The following is a 25,634-nucleotide window of genomic DNA, read 5'->3' as shown; positions in this document are numbered from 1 at the left end:
CTTAAAGCTAGTTGAGAACAGCCGTCTAAAAATGCCATCAGTGTCAAAACCCATATAATTAGTGTTATGTCAGCCCATTTCCAAACCTTCTCAATACAATTTCTGCCCTTTCACTGACAGCATTTATGCTTTAAGACAACAGCATAATGACTAGCTACTGTGTGGTAATAACAAGAAGTCTCCGGAGAAGAAGTTTTTCTGTTTTATTAAACAGTGATATTCACAGCTGGGATGCAGAGGGTTCTTGTCTTTTCATTCGTCTGTCTATTTATTTAAGTGATGGCAGGTGTAATATAGATTTTTATGAAATTATTTTAAAAGCAGGTCTGTATTGTACAAGCACTTAAGAAAATGTATTCTCTGCCAGGGTATCTTCAGGAATTGGAGATTCAAATGCAGATGTGTCATAACAGTATCTTAGGTCTTACATTTTCATTTGAAGCATGCGTTTATATTAGGAGATAACATAAAAAAATAAAAATAACAAAATGACAAGACCTTATCTTCTGCATTTCATTTCACAGATAATCTAAGATAATAATCTAAGCCAAAATGTTCTGTCAATTAATGACAGAACTTTAAATAAATAAATAAGCAAGCTCACAATTACACTAAGATTTCACTTCCTGGGTTGAAAAATCGAATTGCAGGCTTGTAGCTCCCTGGAGTGTTTGGAAAGAGAATAGCAGCTCTTGATAACAGAACACTTTCCTGTGAGAGGTGGATGCATGTGTCATTACCATTTCTCTGGTAACTTTTCAACCACCAGCAGCAAAAGTTTTCAATGATTGCCTCCTACAGTAAGTCAGTGATGATACTGCTGTCTCTTTCTTTAATGAACTGCAGGAATTGGAGAAAATGAGGGAAGCTGGAGATACTATATATGGATAAAATACAATTCAGTCTGAGCTATTTGCTATGTCACTACATGAGGTCTAGCAGGCTAATTTTTATACATCTGCACTAAATATAGAAAATAGGTTTTCCAGTTTAACAGTGGAGAATCCTAAGTAAAGGAGTTGCCTACTTGCTAGGAAGTGAGAATGTGCTGTGGACACATTTTTTTTCTGAAAATCAGACCCCTCTTGCCATGACCCACATAGAGAGGCTGCTGTTGTTGATCAAGAAGACATTGTGCAATTATCCCAAACCGATACTGTTACTATTGGGTCTGGGGTTACCATTTTGTCAATTGTTGCAATCCAGTGAATGGTGAGGGGAGAAAAAAAGCTATCTGTGAGAAATATTGATACATACTTCACTAGATTGTGAAGATGGCTCAAGCATAGGAAGTAGATGGCGGTATTTGTGGTCATTAGCATTAGGATTGCACTGAGCTGTCAGAAAGTGATCCCTGATGTCGGACTCAGTCTGTTTATAATTGACAGGAAGACTCGTTTTCATTTTGATGATGCAGAATCAAGTGCAGCTGGAGGGAAGGAAATAGGGAAACTTGAGACAAAGTAGTAATGGAACATAGGAGTTTGTGCATATACAAACCTTTGTCATAAATCGACAGTTAATTGTTTTTCATTCATTTACATGAGTTGGGACTGTGAAAATTTAGTACTTTATTAAGGAAGCAGCATAGGGATACAAATCTGTATCTTAATATAGGAAGTGCATTATGATGCTGATCATCTCTTTGACTAAGATAATGAATTTAAACTTGTCTTTACCTTTAAGAACGCTTTCATCTTATCAAGTATGCATAAAAATTCTGCAGATAAGTGTCTTGTGATTTATTTTTATTTTTTTCTGAAACATATTTAGTTGTCAGTGCCTTGTTCCCCAAATTACTGCTATAATATTTACCTTGCGTATGAGCTCAGTGCTGTTGGAGTAAGTATATGTGAAAGCTAATTAAAGTATAACGAGTTTAGAGCACTTGTAAATCTCAAAATCATAAAATCCTCAATTAATAATGTAGTGACATACAACTAGTGTGTCATTTTTAGCACAAAACAGCGATACATACATTGATGGTCTTCTCTGGCTTCTCATTATCACAGTTTCTGCATATAGATAACACTTAAACACATTCTAGAAGGCACATAGAGAGTGTGCACAGACAGTGAATAGAAAAACAGTTCTTTACTTCAAAAATTAGAAATGAAACAGCAGACTGAGTTCACCTTCTTGTCTTGGCATCTCTTATAGTATAATGCAGAATTATTCTACTTGCCAGAAGTACAAGCAACATAAATGAACCTTGAATGCGTTGAGCTGTAGGAGTTCATTGAAATGAGTTGAAAATAAAGTAAAAGAAAAAATGAAAATTAAAGAAATTTACTAAAAAAGTGGTAGATAAGGGTGACCCAGTGGTTGCAGAGCCTGTCTATGACAGAGCTTGGAGTTTAATAAAGATGGTATTCCAACACTTATACTCAATTTTGCCTTTCTTCTTGATAATCTCATCCATTTTCTGGAAGCCTGTATAACACAAGAAAGGAGAGGACCATTTAAAATGCAAAATGAACCTTTGATCACTTGAATTTCTTATTTGGGTGTTCAGCAGTGCTAGGTTTGCTCCTGGTCCTATCCAGTTTCTGATGGGGGAATACATTATAGTAATGTACTATTGTATGATAATGTAATGTTCCTGGGCTGCATCAAAAGTAGCGTGACCAGCAGGTCAAAGGAGGTGATCCTGCCCCTCTACTCTGCTCTCGTGAGACCTCACTTGGAGTATTGTGTGCAGTTCTGGTGTCCTCAACATAAAAAGGACATGGAACTGTTGGAACAAGTCCAGAGGAGGGCCACGAGGATGATCAGGGGACTGGAGCACCTCCCGTGTGAAGACAGGCTGAGAAAGTTGGGGCTGTTCAGCCTGGAGAAGAGAAGGCTGCATGGAGACCTCATAGCAGCCTTCCAGTATCTGAAGGGGGCCTACAAGGATGCTGGAGAGGGACTATTCATCAGGGACTGTAGTGACAGGACAAAGGATAACGGGTTCAAACTTAAACAGGGGAAGTTTAGATTGGATCTAAGGAAGAAATTCTTTACTGAGAAGGTGGTGAGGCACTGGAATGGGTTGCCCAGGGAAGTTGTGAATGCAGTGTTCAAGGGCAGGTTGGATGAGGCCTTGGGTGACATGGTTTACTGTGAGGTGTCCCTGCCCATGGCAGGGGGGTTAAAACTAGGTGATCTTAAGTTCCTTTCCAACCCTAACTATTCTATGATTCTAATGTATAGTAATGCATGTTATACATTGCTATTCCAATTTACCTTTAAAAAAATAATAAAAATGGGACCTAGGATTGTACAAGATGCTTCCAGTGATAGGGAACTCAGAGCAGTCTCAGTAGAGATGCTTCCTGGTTTCTGATGTTGAAACTGCTGAAACTTTGTCTATCTCCAAAGACTGAGCTATTTTTAAAAATTAATTTATCTTATTCTTAGTGTTCATTTTGCTTTAGATAGATTCACACTGAATAAGGTGCTATTTAGTAACAAAAATGTGATTTGTATTATGTCATGCAAAAATGAAAAAATCATTGTAAAAAATATTTCCAATTAAACTTCCATATTTAATTTGGGAAAGGCTGCATAATTATGCTTGGGATCTCAATTTGAACCTATCATTAATCCTGTTTCTTTTATTGTTTGTATAATTGTTAGACACTAATATCGATGTCTTGACATTACGGATTTGTGGATTGATGTTCCTTTTATGTTTACAGTCATGGGCTTTATGATCCTGCAGATGACTTGAGCTGAGAAGTATGGAAAGCCTCTTATATGGACGTTATGGTGTTTCCTTTTGCTTCTGTATAAACAAACTGAGTCACTTCCAGGTAGTCCTGATGGTTGTTCTAGCTGAATTATTTAAAGAAAAGAAATGATTGAAAATACAGTTGTGTGTGCATATGCATGTGTATTTTCTTAAATTACGAACATCTTTTTCAGGATCTTATTTTAGTCTTGATACGTAAGTAACTATGTATATACACACTTTCAAGCTTCCCATGTTTCAAGTGAAGATTTTTAGCTGTCACCCACTGTAAGCAAGCCCAAACAAACTCTGAAGCTTTGCAGCTTTTAGCGTGGGCACTCTTTATGAGATCATTTCTCCGATGCTTTTAAACTCAGGATTAGTTGTTGAAGCAAAATACAAAGAGATCACTGGAAATAGAGACATGTGGAACATGATAAATCATATCCGGACAAAGGTGAATGGGAGTGGTATAAAAATGAAGCGTTATGTCTTTTTTGCTGCCTTGTAAACACCCTAAATTCCATCCAGAGGTAAATAAATTCTATTAAATATTTATTAATTTAATTTGTGCTGCAATACCATAGTCCGTTTCCTTGTCTTACATTTCAGCTCTGCACTCATACAGAGCAAAATTATATCTAGTTATTCTCATGCAATTAAGCCATAATTTAAAAAAGGAGTATCTAATCACATAAATAAGGAGGGGTGACAGAATTAGGACCTGAAGAATTTTCAGAAACACCTGCAGTCTCTTGCAAAAGCTTTCCATGCAATGGAAAGCAGTTAATTTCTACAAGGGATGGTTTAAGTTTAGTAACACTGGTATTTACAACAATGAAGCATCAAAATCTGGCCTTCTTACTGAAGTAAAAAAAAAAGCGAACAAACAAACCGTAAGAAAGTAAGACAAAGTAAGATTTTCTAAAATTTACCTAGAAGTATGGGCTTTAAAAAGGAAGTTGTAGGCACAGGTTTGACCTTGTCTGAACTGGGCATCATTGAACTAGGAGGTAAGAGGTTTAGTAGAAACATTGTCCCATTCATTCTCTGGTAGATACTGTGCTCTACAGATTTTTCATTCTTGCGTCAAAAATGGAAATCTCACAAATCCAACTGAAATGCTTTCTTTTTGACAAATTTAGGGTCTCTCTTTCATCCTGACATTTTTAAAATTTATGTTCAAAAATGCCTGATATAGGAAGCAAACTTTTTGTCTTATAGAATCATAGAATCAATGAGGCTGGAAAAGACCATCATCTGCACTTTTTTATCCTTCTTTTGGCTTTACCAGGTCTATCTTATTAATGTGTTATGAAATTATTTCTCATTTTCCTTACTAGCAGGTTAATACAAGTTGTTGACTGAGCTTTTTTTTTGTCTAATATTTGTATCTACTTAATTTCTGTGTTTTCAATCTAAAATTCAGGGTGGTTTTCAATATGAGCATGGGAATCTTGTGAGCAAAATCACAGGAGAGGCAATTAACTTTAAACAGACTAGTGTAACAGGTCTGGAATATATTCTAGTTAAGTATTGTTTCTGCTTACCATCACTTTGTAAGGACCAGTTCCTTCTGGAAGTATCATATTCTGTCAAACACATGTGTTTCACTGATACTTTGCTATTGAAATTCATTCTGTAATTCTCTACCAACTGTGCTACACAGCAGGTAAAATTTAGCAATTATCCAGTTCCATAAAATTCGAGCATGCTTTCAGAAAATTCTGGAACTAAGTTCTACAGCGTTCCTTCCCCAGTCTGCTCTAACCTAGGGTCTGGACAAGCAGCTTTATAAAAAAGGGATTAATTTAATTTTCACTTTAGTACAGCTCTCTGGTTCATATCACATCTGCTACAATTTCTGTAATGATCAGCTTAAAAGTAGCATACCTAAAAATAAATAACATCATGCTGCTGAGCTGTGTTAATGGTTTTCTAGTTAATTAAGTGTGTGCCAGTTCTTCTGTTTGTCATTGTTGGAGTGACTCTCAAATGTACTAGGAGTTACACCTAGGCACTAATGCTGCAGCCTAAACTCAGTGAGGTGGTGGCAGAATTTGACTTGACTTCTCTGTACAAAACCAGGAGAAATTTTTAATGGTATTTGTGCAGGAAACAGTCTCCTCTTAGTGATGGTCATACCCCTAGGGCAGTCGGTGAGGCTAGCAGACCCTGGTGCCTGGCTGTGCAGGCGCATGGAGGGAGGAGTACAGCAGATGTAGGGTCCCACCACCACTGGTGCTGTGTCCCTGCCTGGCACATGCTGTCTTATGCCATGACTGTGTGGTCAACCAAGGAGCTCCCTTGGAGAGAGATGGTGAGTGAGGGAAACTGTGTAGCATAAGGTCTTCTCCAGCCTGCGGTTTCTGACGCTGAAACTCCCTGGCTTGAAAAAGGAAACTCAGCTTGTGCTCTGCCATGAACTGCAGGTACAAGCTGAGCTCCACAGCCATTCCTTGTTGATGGGTCCCTTTCAGTAATGTTCAAATAGCTTTTCAGGGTGCTTTGTTTAAACCATGGTTGTTTTGCCTTGGTCAATATTAGTTCGTTGAGTGGATATGTCAAGTGATGTGCAACTTGGAAAGTGATGTCTATTGGAAATAGTTCTTCTGTGATGACCCTGTAAATGAGTCACAGTGTAATGATAGCTAGTGCAGTGAGGAGTTCTTCGTTGAAAATTCTGCTGCTGGACCAAAGGAAAGGTTGGAGTAATTCGCTGTGTAATGTGGAGGTTGTTCTCTCTGTTAAACCCTCTCTGACTGAAGAAACATTCATGTAAATGCTGGCAAAAACATTTTTATTCTTATGGGATGGGTCAGCCTGTGTTAGATGGTGGATATTGTTTTGAATACATTGCAGGGTGTTCAGTCCACAGAGTGTTGTTTCCAGCCATGCTGTTTCGTGCTACATTTCTGTTAAGTGATAGTGATTTTTCTAAATTATTGACTTTTTGGTTTATGAAGGCAAGTTTATTTCTTAATTCTGCAGGGGCTATAAAAGGGCATTAAGCGGGCAAGTCCTTTAATTTAAAATATACAATTGCATTGCTGCTCTTGTTTTCTGATGAATCAAATTTTGGGTATATTGATACTAGTAATGGAACATAATGGCTACATGTCAAAAGTAAAGATAATTATTTCAGGAATACAAAACTAACCTTGACAGATAATTGCTTTTTGAAATCTGATGCGGTGCAACAAATGGGGGATTATTAGCATCAGACTCCCATGTTCATCTATTATTTCATTAAATCCTGTATGTTACAATGATAGGGCCACCATTGCATTAAAAGCATACCCCTTTTCTGGGAGATCCATGTCAATTCTTGATTAAGGATTTTTGATTGCATGAGAGCTGTTCTGTCCTTAATAAATCATTGTGGTGTCGTTCAGAATGCTGTGAAGCTCCCAGTAAATTTTGTCAGATGTGGGTTATATGGGTGTATATTACTTGGTGAATGAAAACAAACCCTTGTTCCATTTCTGTGTTTCTGACTTTTTTTAATCTTAATGTTCTCTTAAATTCACAAAGCAGTCCTTGTGTTTTTTAAATGCATGTTCATCCAGCAGACATTGAGAGATTTGTGAAGATTTTTTCATCTGCTGGAAAAAAGTGTTACTTTTGACATGAACTGGTGAAAAGAAGGTGAAGGTAGCAAGCATGCAGGCTAGAGAGAGTCTTCAGATTACATGAGTAATGAAACCCCAAAGAACTTTAAAGAGATATGTCTTTGTATGTCTATTTAAAGAGATATGTTTTGTAGTCTATGGGGCGGAGTCCAGTTGGAGGCCTGTATCTAGTGGAGTGCCTCAAGGGTCAGTACTGGGACCAGTATTATTTAATATATTCATCAATGATTTAGATGAGGGAATTGAGTGTACTGTCAGCAAGTTTGCTGATGACACTAAGCTGGGAGGAGTGGCTGACACGCCAGAAGGCTGTGCTGCCATCCAGCGAGACCTGGACAGAGTTGGGCAGGGAGAAACTTGATGAAATATAACAAGGGAAAGTGTAGAGTCCTGCATCTGGGCAGGAACAACCCCAGGTTCCAATATAGGTTGGGGAACGACCTGTTAGAGAGTAGTGTAGGGGAGAGGGACCTGGGGGTCCTAGTGGATGGCAGGATGACCATGAGCCAACACTGTGCCCTTGTGGCCAAGAAGGCCAATGGCATCCTGGGGTGTATTAGAAGGGGGGTGGTCAGTAGGTCGAGAGAGGTCCTCCTTCCCCTCTACTCTGCCCTGGTGAGACCACATCTGGAATATTGTGTCCAGTTCTGGGCCCCTCAGTTCAAGAAGGACAGGGACCTGCTGGAGAGAGTCCAGCGCAGGGCGACTAAGATGATTAAGGGAGTGGAGCATCTCCCTTATGAGGAAAGGCTGAGGGAGCTGGGTCTCTATAGTTTGGAGAAGAGGAGACTGCGGGGGGACCTTATTAGTGTATATAAATATATAAAGGGGGAGTGTCATGAGGATGGAGCCAGGCTCTTCTCAATGGCAAACAATGATAAGACAAGGGGTAATGGGTATAAACTGGAACACAAGAGGTTCCACTTAAACTTGAGAAGAAACTTCTTCTCAGTGAGGGTGACAGAACATTGGAACAGGCTGCCTAGGGAGGTTGTGGAGTCTCCTTCTCTGGAGACATTCAAAACCCGCCTGGACACATTCCTGTGTAACCTTATCTAGGTGTTCCTGCTCTGGCAGGGGGATTGGACTAGATGATCTTTTGAGGTCCCTTCCAATCTCTAACATACTGTGATACTGTGATATGTCAGATTTCAGTCAGTTGAAGTCTTTAAATCAAGAGCAAGCCTTTTGTTCAAATACATGGTGTACCTTAAATCAAGCAGCAGTCATTTAAGGTTTGGATTTTTGCTATGAACTACATAAGACATCTGTAAACAGATGAGGAAAATGGTTTGGCTGAGAACCTTGAATATGAGCAGTGCAGTGCTTTCACAGTTTCTGTGGGTTTAGCTCTTAGGTTTTCAATCCCAGGTTCAACAGAGAGCTAGCTGCTGCATGTAACTGACCAGCAGCTCACTTACTGCTACAACCTGCACCGGCTTCTCTTCAGAAGAAAAAGTCACGAATGGATCTTTTGTCTTGTGGACCAGGGTGATGGGATGCTTCTGACCAGTGACACTGCTGTATGCTGCTTGTCCTCTCTTACTCTCTCTAATGTGCTTTGAGACTCTGCAAGTGATACACATAGGCCTGAGATGGTTTTCTAAGGACTTCCCTAAGCATGTCCTTTCCCAGAGCAAATTTTCTGACTGGGATAATTTGCTCCAGAACAGGTTTTCTGAAGTCTGCAATTGTACTTTGAAAGATGGTTACAAACTTTGACTGGGAGAATGTCTTACAATGATGTCTTCCTTTACACTAATTAAAAATTCCGTGTCACTTCATTTTGTGACTAAAAAGCTGAACTACATTTTTCATCATTGTGGTTGATGGTAAGAGTATAATGTTGCTATAGTCAGTTTAACTGTTTTCATCAAGAGTAGTCCACCAATGCTACTCAAGGCTATGGTGGCAAGGATAAAAAGCGCTAAAAATGTGAAGTTTTCTACAACAGATTTTATTAAAAAAAAAAAATTATATCAAAAAAGGCATTATTTACCTAATTGTCCATGACTGAAAAGAAGCACATGAAAATTTGCCTTATTTCAAAAGGCAGTGAAGTCTTCAAAGAGTATATAATCTCATTTCTCCACTCTCATCTGCTTTCTGTCTCTGACCTGGAAAACTGCTGTCATAGCTGTATCTATTTCCTGTAGGAGCTATTAGTCAGTAGCATTACATCCGCCTAAACATGATCACTTTTCTGTATGTTACTGATACCCTATTATCATGTAATACTTTTCATCCATCAGAGGTTGCTGAGTTCTCTGTGCTGATTGTAGAACAAAGCGCTGAAGTGTCCTCTTGAAGAAAGTTCAGAGATACCAAAATATTTTAGTAACTCTATTTCTCTCATGTAACTCATGAATGTTACAGAGGACAACCTTCTTGTGGTATATTTCAGGGTTGTAACATGAAATGCTTCTCCGCTTTTAATTCCTAAGCAAAAGTACTTCAGCCATCAATTTTGAGCATAACCAGCTCAATTCCTCTTTATTTAAACAGCAGATTCAATAAAAAACTCCATCTGGCTTCCATAGGAAGCTTGCACAAGTCCTTTTTATTTTTTTTTTCAGGACACAAGGAACTGTGGCCAGGATTAGACCCTCTTCCTCCTGCAGCGTACTTGCCAGATGACAAGGTTATTGAATCTGGTTTTAACTTACTATGGCTTAAAGGAATGAACACAGCTCAGGGAAGTGGGTGCTACTTTTCTACTTCAAAGGTCTCCTACAAAATCAGCCTCCAAAGATTCACATGCAGAGTGTGGTTTTGACTTGGGCAGTCTGTTGCATACCTCTCATTTCTTTCAGTGCTTGAAATAGGGTTAGAGAGTGACACAAACCACATTACAAAATCCCAGCAATTTCAAGATCAGCAACATTGGGTGAACCTTGTTACAAAATCCCAGCAATTTCATGATCTGCAGCACTGGGTGAATCTTGTTACATGCCTAAATTCAATTTATATTTTTTCTTTTACCATCTAAGTTTCTACAATGCTGTAAAGTCTCTTCAAATGCTTGTTTTCTAAGTAAAACATGAAAGTATTTCGTATCCACTGGTGTCACTTAAAATTATCCTCAGGTGTTGTCCTCAATGACATATGCACTGTGCTAAAAACTTATCACTTTTGATGGACAGAATTTAGTTTCATCAGCTTTCAGGTTTGAATTGGGGAGAAAAAGATCATGCTTCTACTTTAAATTTCTTAAAGTGGCTTTTACTAATTTCTTAAAGTGGTTTTACTACTTGTGAAGAACATTTCTGGTTAATCAATGATGCAAATTCTAAGCTATTTTGTGAAGGAATCCTTCTCCTTTTTCAAAATGTAGATCATTGTTTTGCATTTCTGTTATCTACAGAGAAGTCAGATTGTAATATTACAGGATTTTTTTCCCAAGAACAGAGAAGACTGCTCCTGTGAACTGATGCTGAAGTATTTCAGAGTCTGCAGCATAAATACTAACCTTAATCTTTCAGATGCAGAGCAGTCAGGATGCTGACCTCTGCTGAGGTGTAGCTGCATGCAAAGTTTCAGACATTCAGGTGGCAATGCCTGTCATAATTATGCATGTACTTCATTAAACATAACTGTGTACATAATAGCATGCAGCGTGGGCCCAGATTTGTAAAGCAAAGCATATAAAAATTAACACACTTGTGTAAGATGAGGAAATAAATAATTCCAACTTAAAATATCCTGGGTTTCTCTTTTCCAATTTTGCACTTTACCTATACATACTATTTATATATACTCTGAGTTCTATTTGCTCCTTTTGCTGGAGGTGATTTCATGTCTCTGCCACTGTGCCAGTTCTTGCACTGCGTGATCTGTTTGTGATGCTGAGCACACAGCATTGCTGGCATTAGAACTGTTCAGACCAGTCTTAGAAATAAGGAAATATTTTTCTGTCCTGTAACTAGCTTTGTATGAGCCTCATTTCTTTGCATCAATGGTTAAAAGTAATCTTTTAGTCTTGAGCAGTGAATTTTCAGTGCTAGATATGTTGTGAGGAAGTTTTCATAATTCTAAAATCAGGTTTTTATGTAAAATAGTTCAAGGAAATTTATTTGCTTGCACTAGGAGTGGGCTTGCTATTTGGGTATCCCTTTATTCCTCTTGTTGACAAAACAGTTTGTTGGAACTTCTAGCAGTGAATATTTGCCAGGTTTGCCTTCACTTCAAAACAGACAAAGGGACTAGGAAACTATTTCGAATTTATTATGGATGCTCAGGAAACTTAACTCACAAAAAAAGATGGTGATAGCACCAGAATCCCAAGTAATAGTTTTCTTTGAGACAGGGGTCATCAGGACTTAATGCTTTTCTAAAACTCCCCAAAAGATTATTGTTGGATTTCCTTTGAATGAACTAATTTGGATCAAATTCACCTACTGTGTTACTTTAGCACTTTATTAAAAGTTTATTGCAAAATATATGTAAAAAAATAATGGGCCTCTGTCAATCTCATGGATCTAATTGCATCCAGGGATACTGATGATGTCATGAATCATTACAAGGTACAGCGGTTTCTGTGGTATTTCCAAATGAAATTAGAGGTCTCTTGTTTACAGTTTGTTTGTGGTCCTATCCATTCAGTAAACCAGTGTATGGATCCAATAATAATAAAAAATAAATATGTGCTATACTCTGATGCTATTTTGAAGAAGTTTTGGCATTATATCTCTAATTTTACTGTTGTATTACCATCATTTCCAGTTGTATCTGGCTTGATTTATGATACTCTTGTATTAGTAACATATGAAAATTGTTATTATTTTCATTTGTTCAGCAAATGCATAAATCTTTCATATGCCTTACTCCTCATCAAATCAGATTAAATGATTCAAAATTCTGCACTATGCAAGTATTCTTTTCTACCTGAATGAGTACTGACTATTAGTGCAGGTGAAGCACAAGCACAAGAGCGACAGTTCCAGTATTTCAGTTCTCGTGAATGCAACAAGCATCACTTTGTACTTTTCTTGCTTATCAAGCATTCCACTGTGATCATATTTGCAAGCAGTAGAATTGGAAGGGAAGTACTGGAAAGGGGGAGAGAGGCGATTGAAAGTGACCTGGTAAGATGAGATCATCTGAAGAAATAGGCATCTACGTCACAGCTGAACCCTACTAGATGCAAATGTCAGAGGGTGGAGGGAATTGCAGAGAAATGATGGGTCAGTCACAGCCCATGTATTAAAAGTAAATGTATGTTTCCTGCCCCAGTTCAGGCAAGTCAGTTCTCTGCCTTCTCCTCTGTCATATTCAAAATACTCATAAGACTTTTATATCAATTTTATTTAAACATTTCCCATTTTCAGAACCAAAAGTATCATGCTGTTTAGAAAGGGAGGGAGCCACGAAAGGACTCTTCTGTAAGAGAGGTTTTATGTAGTCCAACGAAATGTGTGCAAGGCATTGCTATATTTTTGTGTTTTCTCTCAAGAGAGAGTGCCTTTAGCTTTTGAAGTATGTGACTTCAACAAAAGGTTTTTCCTTCTTTGAATATAATCTGTGAGATAATGGAATTACATCTGAGAGCTCCAAATATGAACTTAAGTACAATTTGACAAGCAGAGCTTCACTGATGGGACTTTGAGCAACCTGGTCTAGTGGAGGGTGTGCCCTCCACTTCGCATAGCAGGGGGAGTTGGAACTAGATGATCTTTAAGGTCCCTTCCAACCCAAACCATTCTATGGTTCTGTGATTAAGCGTTCTGCTTGAACTGGGCCATGCTTACAGCAAAGCAGTTTAGTTTTCATATGATTTTGTAACTTGAACATAAACCATAGGCTAAATTTTTGGTGGCTGTGCTCATGATTTGAGTGCAGTACAACTGTGTTTATATACACCACGTGAGGATCTGCCTTCTTCCCCGTCTTTTTTAACACTTTTTTAATCCTTAGAGAATGAAGCCTTTGGTTATTTGGAAATGCATCTTTTAAGAAAATGCCAGCACAAAAATCTTTTAACTGTGAGCACCTCTCCTCTTGTGTGCCTTCCTTTGCAGCTGCCTTTGGTCTCTACTTCCCCAGGAAAGAGTACTTGGAAAATGTTTACATTGATGAGCCAGCAGGTACACCACTCCTGCGCATCCACACCTTGAGGGATTCACATGGAGAGGTGGCCCACTTTCATCTGTGCCAGAATCTCATCATTTCTCGAGCAAGATCGCATGAAAATAATTGGTTTCAAATCAGAGAAAAAACAGGACTTCTCTACCTCAGTAAAAGCCTGGATAGAGAGGACTTTAACATGCTGTGTAAGTATGAGAAGACTATCTTTTCTTGTTAAAGTATTTCTTTTTAAAACAAAGTACAATTAGATCATGAGGTCTGTCCATTACCATATGAGCATCAAATTTGGAGAAAAACATATTTTCCGTTTTAAAATCAGAAAGCAGACCCAATGAAACACAGCAAATGCAGGAAACCATATGCCAAAGCAATCACTGCCCTGGAACTGGTCCAGCTGCTCACACTATGGACTCCAGTATGATGGGAAAGTTGCATTATTTGAAATATTTTTTTCTGCATTTCACAGCTGTATAATTCACAGCCATACATTGAGATTTGCAGTTTGCTCATCTACTGGTGCAAATTAAGCCAATTCCACTGTGCTAATGCTGGGCATTTAGTGCCCAGACCAATGTAGTTACATGAGTTAAACTCTGATCTAGAACGTCCTTGATTGGTAACATGGATTCGCAAAGTACCTTTGTATGTTACACCAAGCAGCAGCCCTTGGAAGAAATGGTTAAGTGTATCTCTCTCCCTTTCTTGAGATTTGGCATTGTTAGAGAAGCTTACCGCTGAAGTACAGAAATGAATTATCCTTTTTTTTTTTCCCATCTTCTTTTATACTTTAGCAGTAAATTGGTTTTGGTGATTTTGATCTATGAGGAAATTAGGTATCATTAGATAGTGGAGGAGGAAATGGGTGAGGAGTTAATGGCATACCACTGTGATCAGTTGCAGAAATTCTGCTGTGGGAGAGAGTCTGTAGTAGCTGTCTTGAGTTTGTAGGAGCCATATATCAACACTACCCTTTGACTTAGGTGCCTTGATGTTGAAATGTTCAACTTCAGACACTCACTGTTACATTTTTTAAGGGCTGAGTGCTTGATATCTCACCCATTTTTGCGGCATTTTTGGTACTCAGTGTTCATGAATATCAAATAGCTATTTGTAACTGAACAAAGGAAGAACAGCTATCCAAAACTTGAGAGCCTTGTTTTGTCCATATGGGTCAAAGTGACTTAGAGCGTCTTTTCAAGTGAATTAGATCTGCTACAGAAATACTATCGTTCTGTCTGTAGTCAAACCAAGGTAGTGAAAATAAATAAAGCTTGAGGTTTTATTTGTAGATGCTACAAGTTGATGTCTATGTTATCTTTTGACTAGCTCTTTATATTTCAAAATTACAAAGCAATTTGTCCTCCAAATGTAAATAATTTGGCCCATATCCTCAACTGGTATAAACTATCAGACTTAAATGACAGTAGTTATGAATCTCTCCTGAATATCTATTCCATTTCATGCACTTTTTTTTCCCTGCTGCCACCCTACTCTGTTGTAGTCCTTCCAAAAACCAGTCCTATCAATAAGCTGATTGCTAGTAGTGACCTGGTTTATGTCAGTGTCTTACAGACAGACTATATCATTCTTTGAGATTCTGATAATGTAAAAGTGGTGCTAACACCTATAGTTTTTTGTTTTACTGGGATTATTAAGATTAGAAGTCTTCCCACCAACAAATAACTCACTGAAGAATTGCTTCTACATAATAGGACTATATGGTTGCTTGTGCAGTAATGGACTAGAGTACAAAATGACTAAAAAATCTTGGTTTGTCACCTGCAAAATATTTCTTTTGGCGGTTTGTTCTTTTATTTTATTTTTTCCTCTGAAGCTGTAGGAAACTGGATGCCATTATCAAAGGTGATGCTGTATGTCTTCCTTTCATCCCACCCCTTTCAAGAGAAGGAATGTGACTTGGCTACACGCACCACAGTTTTCCTCTCCTTGATGAATGCTACTGCACCAGCTTGCAGTTCCCTGACAGCAAGGCAGCTTTGCTTCACAGAAATGGATCTCTCCTTTCACATCAAGGAGAATAAACCACCTGGCACATTTCATCAGCTCCAGTTACCTTCAATTCATCATCTGTGTCAGAATCTTAGCATTTCCTACAAACTGCTAGCAGGTAAAACTAGAACTGAGCCACTCATGTACCAGTAATAGGTGTAAACAGCTGCGCTCTGTTAAGATGTCTTTTGTAGCAAATCCCCTAGATTGATTCTGTAAAGGAAATTCTATTGCAAATGTGAACTCAACCTGAAGATTTTTGCCTTTGAGATATATAGGGATGGGAAGAAGGTCTGTCCACTTCCCTAGGGAAAAAGTTGGGTTTAGAAGTTCACACCAGCTAAGAACAGACTGGGAATATCCTGGGTTTAAAAACGCACTGCTTCTAGATCGTAGAATGGTTTGGGTTGGAAGAGACCTTAAGGATCATCTGGTTCCAACTCCCCTCTCATGGGCAGAGACATCTTCCACTAGGCCAGGTTGCTTTGACACCATTTTTAACACCATCCAGCCTGGTGTTAAACACTGCTGGGAATGAAGCATTCACAACTTCTCTGGGCACCTGTGCCAATACGTCACCACTCACAGTCAAGAGCTTCTTCCTAATATATAATCTAAATCTCCCCTCTTTTAGTTTAATGTCCTTGTAAAAAATCTCTTTCCAGATTTCTTGTAGGCCCCCTTTAGGCACTGGAAGCTGCTCTAAGGTCTTCCCTGAGCCTTCTCTTCTCCAGGCTGAACAAGCACAACTCTCTCAGCCTGTCTTCATAAGAGAGGTGCCCCTGTTGTGTTGGGGGTTCCAAAGGTGAACACAGTATTCCAGGTGGGGTGTCTACCCTAATATAACCACACAATTTACTTGCGAGTCTGCCTTTTACCATGCAGTCCAAAATGGATTTACTGTATTGCAAAAGAGTATTAAAGAAGAAACCATCAGAGTCCTACAATGGGAAGTGATAGCACCTGTTTATACTGAGGCTCTGTTTTTCAGCTGAAGGTATGCCCTTCCGATACAATGAGAACACCACCGGTGTGAGTGTGACACAGCGCCTAGATCGAGAAGAGAGAGAGAGATACGAGCTGATAGCCAAATGTACCGTGAGAGAGGGCTTCAGGGAGATGCAGGTGGAGGTGCCCTTCCTGGTGAATGTGTTAGATGAAGATGATTCTCCGCCCTTCCTGCCCAATGGCACTGATACTGCAGATGCTGTTGTGGAGTTCAACAGGAAAGAGGTAATTTTCTTCATCTAGTTCCTAAAGTAGGACCATAGCAGTGAGAGGCATGCTCTGGGTAGTGGATCTTGGCAACAAGCACATCACCGCACCATGCTCTACAGCCCTGTGATTATAAAATGCTGGGTTTGTAGGATTCCTCTCTCCTGAGTTGTACCTTACTCAGACCCCAAAGAAAGAAGATAATTAAACAGTGTAAGGACATGTGAACAGTTCCTGAGGCCAAGGTGGACCATTGCTGAGATTGTGGTCAGGATCACTGTATCTCCCTATACTGAGGTCTGCTCTGTATTTGTTACAGAGTTGCTTCCCCCAGGTAACTAAAACCGAGTGTTGTTACGGCAGCACTCAGAAGGACGTGTGTGTCCTTCCCATATATGCAGATCTATGTAAGATATCAGAGCTTTACTCAAAACATTTATTAGAATGCTGTACCATTAACAGAAAGTTAAAAGAAGCGGTTGCCTTCTGCAGACAAACATTGTACCTGGCAGTGGTGTTTCCAGGGCCAAGCTGTTAAGGGAGAGCTCCAGGATCTTACTTTAATGATGCTTTTCCACTTTTCCTTTACCATCACCTGTCCTAGTGATCTTTCAAGAGGCTTTTCAAGAGGTCTTAACCCAGGGTGTATTTGTGTGTGCCCCCTGAACATGTACACCCATGTACATGTACATGTACACTTCAGTAGAAAAGTATACAGGGGAATTGTTTGGCTCTTCAATAGGAGCAAGAACTCTTTATAAGTCAGCGGTATAGAGAAGGCACTTTGGGGGCCTCTGTGATGTGTTTTTCTTGAGGGGACTTCTGTTTAGTAACAACATCTGTTTTTTTTTGTAGTCAGATTTCCCTTCAAAGTACATTTTGCTCATATTTGTGTTTGGAAGGGGTAAGAATGATTTTGGGAGTTTGCTGCCACCTCCCGACTAGAACAAGTGTTGACAAGACACCTGTGACCATGTCACATTTGCCTGGGTGTAAAGTAATTCCTTTTTACTTCTGAAAAATTTGAGGTGTGGGAGTTCTGTTTAGCTCTGGATGACAGAAATTGAAGATCTCCTGAAAGTGTTTTATAAAGTAAAATATTTTCTTTGAAATTACATGCCTGCAAAGTGTTTGGAATGCAGTGGGGAAAAAAAAAAGCATTATATTTCTAAACTTTCAAATTTTTCTAATACCTAAGTGAACTTAAAACAACAAAATGGCTAATAGAAATCTTAAAGGCCTTGTGGCTTCAGTGTCTCAGTAGAGAGCAGCAATCTAGTAGACTAAGCAGAAGACAGACAACCCAGGTCCCTTTTGTCATTTGGATAATGAGTTTGACCTGTCTGAATGTATTTCATGCCTATTAAGTGTGCATATTACTTACCTGTTTTGTTGGGGGTTTCTTTAGTAGTAGTGTAAAATAATGTTGATTTTTAAAAATTAAAAAAATTGAGAGCTTTCAGGTGCACTCATTTCCTACCTCAAAAGTTTAGCACTGTATTTAGATATAGACTGATGTGGAGATATGACAAGATGATAAGTTCTTTTTAACTGCCATCTTCTTTGATCTTCTAACTCAGATGCAAATAGGTGTGAAATAGGGATAACCTGAAGCTTAAAATGAATGTGAATGAAAGTAGGCTTGAAAGTTGTAAGGTTTTAGTTGGCCAATATTTCAATCTCCCAAACACATATCAGACAAAAAAAGCTTTGGATAATTCAGCAATGTAATTTGTTATTTCCTTCTAGGGAACTGTTCTTGCAACACTAACTGTATACGATGCAGATACAACACCTATTTATCCCCTCGAAAGCAGCCGAAAGAAATACACAGGAACCATTATTACTGACGATCCCTGGATGAGTGAAACATTTCGGGTAGAGCACATCTTCGATGAAATCCACTTCAGCCCAAATGGCAGCCAAGTGAGGGGAACTCGACATGAGTACAGTAAGGTCTTTTTCTTCAAATAAAGAAGTTGCTTGGTAGTAATTGGCCAATAAGCTCTTGAAGTTTTCCAAGTATTCTGTAAATATTGAGCCAAAGAAAGCTGAGAAATTTCCAGTTAAGCAAACACCGAGTTTTAAAAATGTACTGAAAAAATTGAGTTAGTTCATCTCTGGGATAGGGAGCTTATGGCGTGATGTTTTGGGTACTGAATAAGCAATAAGTTCTGATTGTGGGTTTCTCAGCATTATAGGTAGACGGTAAGAGGACTTCTTCAAACATCCTCAGTGGCACAGAGCATAACTCTGTAGAAGCATATTTTCATTTTTAACTTGCCTTCTGTTTCCTGTTAGGAATAACTTTGATACATGTGATTCTGATATGTATCATTTTACTGGAATTGCATCAAAATTTTGAGACTCAATTTGGGAGCCAGGTCTACTGGGGGCTGGTGGAGCTGGTCTGACAACGAAGGGGAAGAGCGTTTTTGGTAGGAGGCTTGCCAGGCTGGTCATGAAAGCTTTAAACTAGATGTGTTGGGGGAGGGGGGCATCATTCCATCCCAACACTCACAGTCAGTTGCCAGCACCTATAATAAATGCTTGGAGCAATGCAGAGATATTCCAGCCGCTCCAGCCAATGAGCCAGCTTCATTTGGAGCTCAGTTCAGATGCCTCTATACAAACATCCATAGTATGGGGAACAAACAACAGGAATTAGAGATGTGTGCATGTCTACGGGGATATGATGTAGTAGGTATCACAGAAACATGGTGGGATGGCTCCTACGACTGGAGTGTTGGAATGGAAGGTTACAGGCTCTTTAGAAAAGACAGGCCTGGCAGGCAGGGAGGGGGAGTTGCTATTTATGTTAGGGAGCACCTGCCATATGAAGATAGGCTGAGAAAGTTGGGGCTGTTCAGCCTGGAGAAGAGAAGGCTGCGTGGAGACCTCATAGCAGCCTTCCAGTATCTGAAGGGGGCCTACAAGGATGCTGGGGAGGGACTATTCATCAGGGACTGTAGTGACAGGACAAGGGGTAACGGATTAGAACTTAAACAGGGGAAGTTTAGACTGGATCTAAGGAAGAAATTCTTTACTGTGAGGGTGGTGAGGCACTGGAATGGGTTGCCCAGGGAGGCTGTGAGTGCTCCATCCCTGGCGGAATGAAGAACCTGAACGCACCCAAGTCCATGGGACCTGATGAAATCCATCCGCGGGTCCTGAAGGAGCTGGCGAATGAAGTTTGTAAGCCACTGGCCATCATATTTGACAAATCGTGGCAGTCAGGTGAAGTTCCCGATGACTGGAAGAAGGGAAATATAACCCCCATTTTCAAGAAGGGGAGAATGGATGACTCAGGGAATTACAGACCGGTCAGTCTCACCTCTGTGCCTGGCAAAATCTTGGAGCAGATTCTCCTGGAAGGCATGCTAAGGCACATGAGAAACAAGGAGGTGGTTGGTGACAGCCACTAAGGGGAAATCCTGCCTGACCAATTTGGTGGCCTTCTATGATGGGTCTAAGGAACTGATGGACAGGGGCAGAGCAGTTGTCGTCATCTACCTGGACTTGTGCGAAGCGTTTGACACTGTCCCACATGACATCCTTGTCTCTAAACTGGAGACACCTGCAGTACATTGATGACATTATTGTGTGGGGCGATACAGTGGAAGAAGTCTTTGAGAAAGGGAGGAAAATAATCCAAATCCTGCTGAAAGCTGGTTTTGCCATAAAATGGAGTAGGGTCAAGGGACCTGCACAGAAGATTCAATTTTCGGGAATAAAATGGCAAGATGGACGTTGCCGAATCCCCACAGATGTGATCAACAAAGTAACAGCAATGTCTCCACCAACTAATAAGAAAGAAACACAAGCTTTCTTGGGTGCTGTGGGGTTCTGGAGAATGCACATCCCAAATTACAGTTCGATTGTAAGCCCTCTCTATCATGTGACCCGGAAGAAGAATGATTTTAAATGGGGCCCTGAGCAACAACAAGCCTTTGAGCAAATTAAACGTGAGATAGTTCATGCATTGGCCCTTGGACCAGTCCGGACTGGGCCAGATGTAAAAAATGTACTGTACACCGCAGCCGGGGAGAATGGTCCTACCTGGAGCCTCTGGCAGAAAGCTCCAGGGGAGACTCGAGGTCGACCCCTCGGCTTTTGGAGTCGGGGATACAAAGGATCTGAGGGCAGCTATACCCCAACTGAGAAAGAGATACTGGCAGCCTATGAAGGGGTTCGAGCTGCTTCAGAAGTGATTGGCACTGAAGCACAGCTCCTCCTGGCACCCCGGTTGCCCGTTCTGGGCTGGATGTTCAAAGGCAGGATCTCCTCTATACATCATGCAACCGATGCGACATGGAGTAAATGGGCTGCACTAATTACACAACGAGCTTGAATAGGAAATTCCAGTCGTCCAGGCATTCTAGAAGTCATCATGGACTGGCCAGAGGGCAAAGATTTTGGAATGTCACCAGAGGAGGAGGTGATGCGTGCTGAAGAGGCCCCACCATATAATAAACTGTCAGAAAGTGAAAAGCAGTATGCCTTGTTTACTGATGGGTCCTGCCGTATTGTGGGAAAGCATCGGAGATGGAAAGCAGCCGTATGGAGTCCTCAACGACAAGTTGCAGAAACTGCTGAAGGGGAGGGTGAATCGAGTCAGTTTGCCGAGGTGAAAGCCATCCAGCTGGCCCTGGACATTGCTGAACGAGAAAAGTAGCCTGTACTCTATACTGACTTATGGATGGTGGCAAATGCCCTGTGGGGGTGGTTGCAGCAATGGAAGCAGAGCAACTGGCAACGCAGAGGTAAACCCATCTGGGCTGCTGCACTGTGGCAAGATATCGCTGCCCGGGTGCAGAACCTGGTGGTGAAGGTACGCCATGTAGACGCCCATGTACCCAAGAGTCGGGCCACTGAGGAACACCAGAACAACCAACAAGTGGATAAAGTTGCTGAGATTGAAGTGGCTCAGATGGACTTAGATTGGCAACATAAGGGTGAATTATTTTTGGCCCAGTGGGCACATGACACTTCAGGCCATCAGGGCAGAGATGCAACATATAGATGGGCCCGTGATCGAGGGGTGGACTTAACAATGGACACTATTGCCCAGGTTATTCATGAGTGTGAAACATGTGCTGCAATTAAGCAAACCAAATGGTTAAAGCCTCTTTGGTATGGAGGACGATGGCTGAAGTACAAATATGGGGAGGCCTGGCAAATTGATTATATCACACTCCCATCAACCCACCAAGGCAAACGCCGTGTGCTTACCATGGTGGAAGCAACCACCGGATGGCTGGAAACATACGCTGTGCCCCACGCTACTGCCTGGAACACTATTCTGGGCCTTAAGAAATAGATTTTGTGGCGACACGGCACCCCAGAGAGAGCTGAGTCAGACAATGGGACTCATTTCCGGAATAACCTTATAGACACTTGGGCCAAAGAGCATGGCATTGAGTGGGTATATCACATCCCCTACCATGCACCAGCCTCTGGGAAAATCGAACGGTACAATGGGCTGTTAAAAACTACATTGAGAGCAATGGGTGGGGGAACTTTCAAACATTGGGATACACACTTACCAAAGGCCACCTGGTTGGTCAACACCAGAGGATCTGCCAACAGGGCTGGTCCAGCCCAGTCAGAAATGAAGGTTCCTGTGGTGCACATAAAGAATTTGCTGGGGAAGACAGTCTGGGTTATTCCTGCTTCAGGTAAAGGGAAACCTGCTTGTGGGATTGCTTTTGCTCAGGAACTCGGACACTTGGTGGGTGTCCTGGGTTCAGCAGCAGCAGTCACTTTTTCTCCTTCTTAGTAGCTGGTGCAGCGCTGTGGTTTTGACTTTCGGCCTGGGAATAATACTGATAAAGCCGATGTTTTCAGTTGCTGGTCAGAATATTTACTCTGACCGAGGACTTTGTGAGTCTCATGCTCTGCCAGGGAGGAGAAGCTGGGAGGAAGCAGGGACAGGACACCTGACCCAAACTAGCCAAAGAGGTATTCCATACCACAGCACGTCATGCCTGGGGAGGTAACTGGGAGCTACCCGGGAGGGCACGTCCTCTTCTCTGTCGGGCTTATTTCTGGCGGGTGGTATCGTATTCTCTTCCCTTGTTATTTATCTTATCATTATTATTATTGATGGTAGCAGTAGTGATTGGTGTTAGACCTTAGTTACTGGACTGTTTTTATCTCAACCCATGGGAGTTACATTCTTTCGATTCTCCTCCCCATCCCTTTGGGGCGGGGGGAGTAGAGACTGCGTGGCTGACTTGCCGACTGGCTTAAACCATGACAGTGGGTAATGTGGGAAGATGGGGAAGTCAGATGTGTACCTCAAGGGGATTTGATTTTAGGGGAAAACAGCCAATGAACTCAATTGTATGCTGTTGCCTGCTATGTAGCACTTTTATAGATCACCAACTAGATGTCTTCAGGTCACCAGCAACAGGCCCTGACTTCCCTCCGACCATCATCCCAACAAAGAATGAACTTTGATGAAACCAGATGAGTTCTGAGGTATCATCGGCAGGCAACAATCCAACACTGCACACAGTCTCTCCTGCTCTGAAGGACTGTTACAAGAGATAGAGCCTGACATCATTGACCTGATGAACTCAGCAACTTCATAGAGATTGGTCCATGCACTAAGGAATGATCTCTTTCTCTCTTTGTGTGCATGTGGATGTATATATACGTATTATATATGAGGCAAGAGTGATGGTATATTGAAAATGTGGGATCAGAGCATGATGTGAATGGTATGGAATAAGGGGTGGATACTGTCCTGGGTTCAGCAGTAGCAGTCATTTTTCTCCTTAGTAGCTGGTGCAGTGCTGTGTTTTTGACTTTCAGCCTGGGAACAACGCTGATAACACCGATGTTTTTAGTTGTTGCTCAGTAATGTTTGGTCTGACCAAGTACTTTGTGAGTCTCATGCTCTGCCAGGGAGGAGGAGAAGCCGGGAGGAATCAGAGACAGGACACCTGACCCAAACTAGCCAAAGAGGTATTCCATACCACAGCACGTCATGCCCAGTATATAAACTGGGGGCAGTTACCAGGAAGGGCTAGATCACTGCTCAGGTCAGGATGGGTATCAGCCAATGGGTGGTGAACGGTTGTATTCTCTTTCCTTATTATTTCCCTTATCATAATTATTATTAGTGGTAGCAGTAGTGGTTTGTGTTATACCTTAGTTACTGGACTGTTCTTATCTCAACCAGTGGGAGTTACATTCTTTTGATTCTCCTCCCCATCCCTCCGGGAGTGGGGGAGGAAGGAGGGGAGAGTGAGCAAGCGGCTGCGTGGTTCTGGGCTGCTGGCTGGGCTTAAACCACGACAGACATCAATTGGATAGGTGAACCTGTCGGTGGATAAAGAACTGGCTGGATGGCTTCACGCAAAGTTGTTGTCAGTGACTCAGTGTCCAGCTGGAGACCAGTAACGAGTGGTGTCCCTCAGGAATCGGTGTTGGGACCGGTCTTGTTCAACATCTTTGTCGGTGACATGGACAGTGGGATTGAGTGCAAGTTTGCCGATGACACCAAACTGTGTGGTTCGGTTGATACGCTGGAGGGAAGGGATGCCATCCAGGGGGACCTTGACTGATTGGGCTGATGCCAGCCTTATGAAGTTTAACCATGCCAAGTGCAAGGTCCTGCACCTGGGTTGGAGCAATCCCAGGCACAGCTACAGGTTGGGCAGAGAAGAGATTCAGAGCAGCCCTGCGCAGAAGGACTTGGGGGTGTTGGTTGATGAGAAAATGAACATGAGCCGGCTTCAGTGTGCGCTCACAGCCCAGAAAGCCAACCGTATCCTGGGCTGCATCAAAAGGAGCGTGACCAGCAGGTCGAAGGAGGTGATCCTGCGCCTCTACTCTGCTCTTATGAGACCTTACTTGTAGTATTGTGTGCAGTTCTGGTGTCCTCAACATAAAAAGGACATGGAACTGTTAGAACAAGTCCAGAGGAGGGCCACAAGGATGAAGAGAGGCTGAGAAAGTTGGGGCTGTTCAACCTGGAGAAGAGAAGGCTGCGTGGAGACCTCATAGCAGCCTTTCAGTATCTGAAGGGGGGATGGGATGCTGGGGATGGACTATTCATTAGGGACTGTAGTGACAGGACAAGGGGTAACTGGTTAAAACTTAAATGGGAAGTTTAGATTGGATCTAAGGAAGAAATTCTTTACTGAGAGGGTGGTGAGGCAATGGAATGGGTTGCCCAGGGAAGCTGTGAATGCTTCATCCCTGGCGGTATTCTAGGCCAGGTTGAACAGAACCTTGGGTGACATGGTTTAGTGTGGGGTGTCCCTGCCCACGGCAGGAGGATTGGAATTAGATGATTTTAAGGTCCTTTCCAACCCTATCTATTCTGTAATTCTGTGATTCTAAAATATACATTTGTGGATAGCGTGGGTCAGTAATAGACTAATCTTTTCCTTTGCAGAACTGGTACTGAATAAAAGCATTTCAGTCACAGAGCATCGTTCCTTCCAGTTGGATGTTTTGGTGAATGACACAGAGTTTCATGGCCCAGAAAGATTGGTGATGCTTCATTTCAATGTCTCCATCCTTCCTGTCAGCATTCAGTTTCCAAACATGACCTACCAGTTCACAGTGAACAGAAATGCTGAACGCTTTGCACAAGTAAGAACTATGTTGATTATAATTTCACTTCAGACACATCTCAGTAGATAGATTACTGAGACAAAATGCGTTAGAGCATTGGTTTTAGTGGTTTTGAGTATAATCAGTGAAAAATATGATATCAATATGATTGTTGCTGGATGCAGTGTATAGCAGCTAGACTGGACACTAGCTCTCCCATCAACACAGGAGGAGCCACACATGGAAATCATGTGTTATAGACAAGAGGACTTGCAGCCCTTAGGCATAAGTAACTGGAAAAATATCAAGGGTAAAAAAAGGAAATTTGAAATTTGTCCCAGCTATTGGAGTCACAGCTTTATATATTGCAGTACGTTAATGGCTTTTCTCTAGATAATGGCTAGTTA

At 41.2% G+C, this 25,634-nt stretch overlaps 1 protein-coding gene across 1 annotated transcript in view; it reads left to right on the top strand.

Moving 5' to 3' along the window:
• The window catches only part of RET (ret proto-oncogene), a gene marked incomplete at both ends in the record, with an annotated part of 92,019 nt that overhangs the window by 34,199 nt on the left and 32,186 nt on the right, over window positions 1-25,634 (top strand). The window contains 5 exons of the mRNA XM_080620268.1: window positions 13,365-13,616; window positions 15,266-15,559; window positions 16,433-16,674; window positions 18,406-18,607; window positions 25,067-25,266. Coding sequence (XP_080476394.1) covers window positions 13,365-13,616; window positions 15,266-15,559; window positions 16,433-16,674; window positions 18,406-18,607; window positions 25,067-25,266 — 1,190 coding nt within the window. The remainder of the gene's footprint in view (window positions 1-13,364; window positions 13,617-15,265; window positions 15,560-16,432; window positions 16,675-18,405; window positions 18,608-25,066; window positions 25,267-25,634) is intronic.

Source organism: Psittacula echo (assembly GCF_963264785.1).
Source record: "Psittacula echo genome assembly, chromosome: 6".
In the NCBI taxonomy this organism is placed as follows: Eukaryota; Metazoa; Chordata; class Aves; order Psittaciformes; family Psittacidae; genus Psittacula; species Psittacula echo.
The sequence above is the reverse complement of the archived record's forward strand: the minus strand, read 5'-3'. Positions and strand labels throughout refer to the sequence as shown.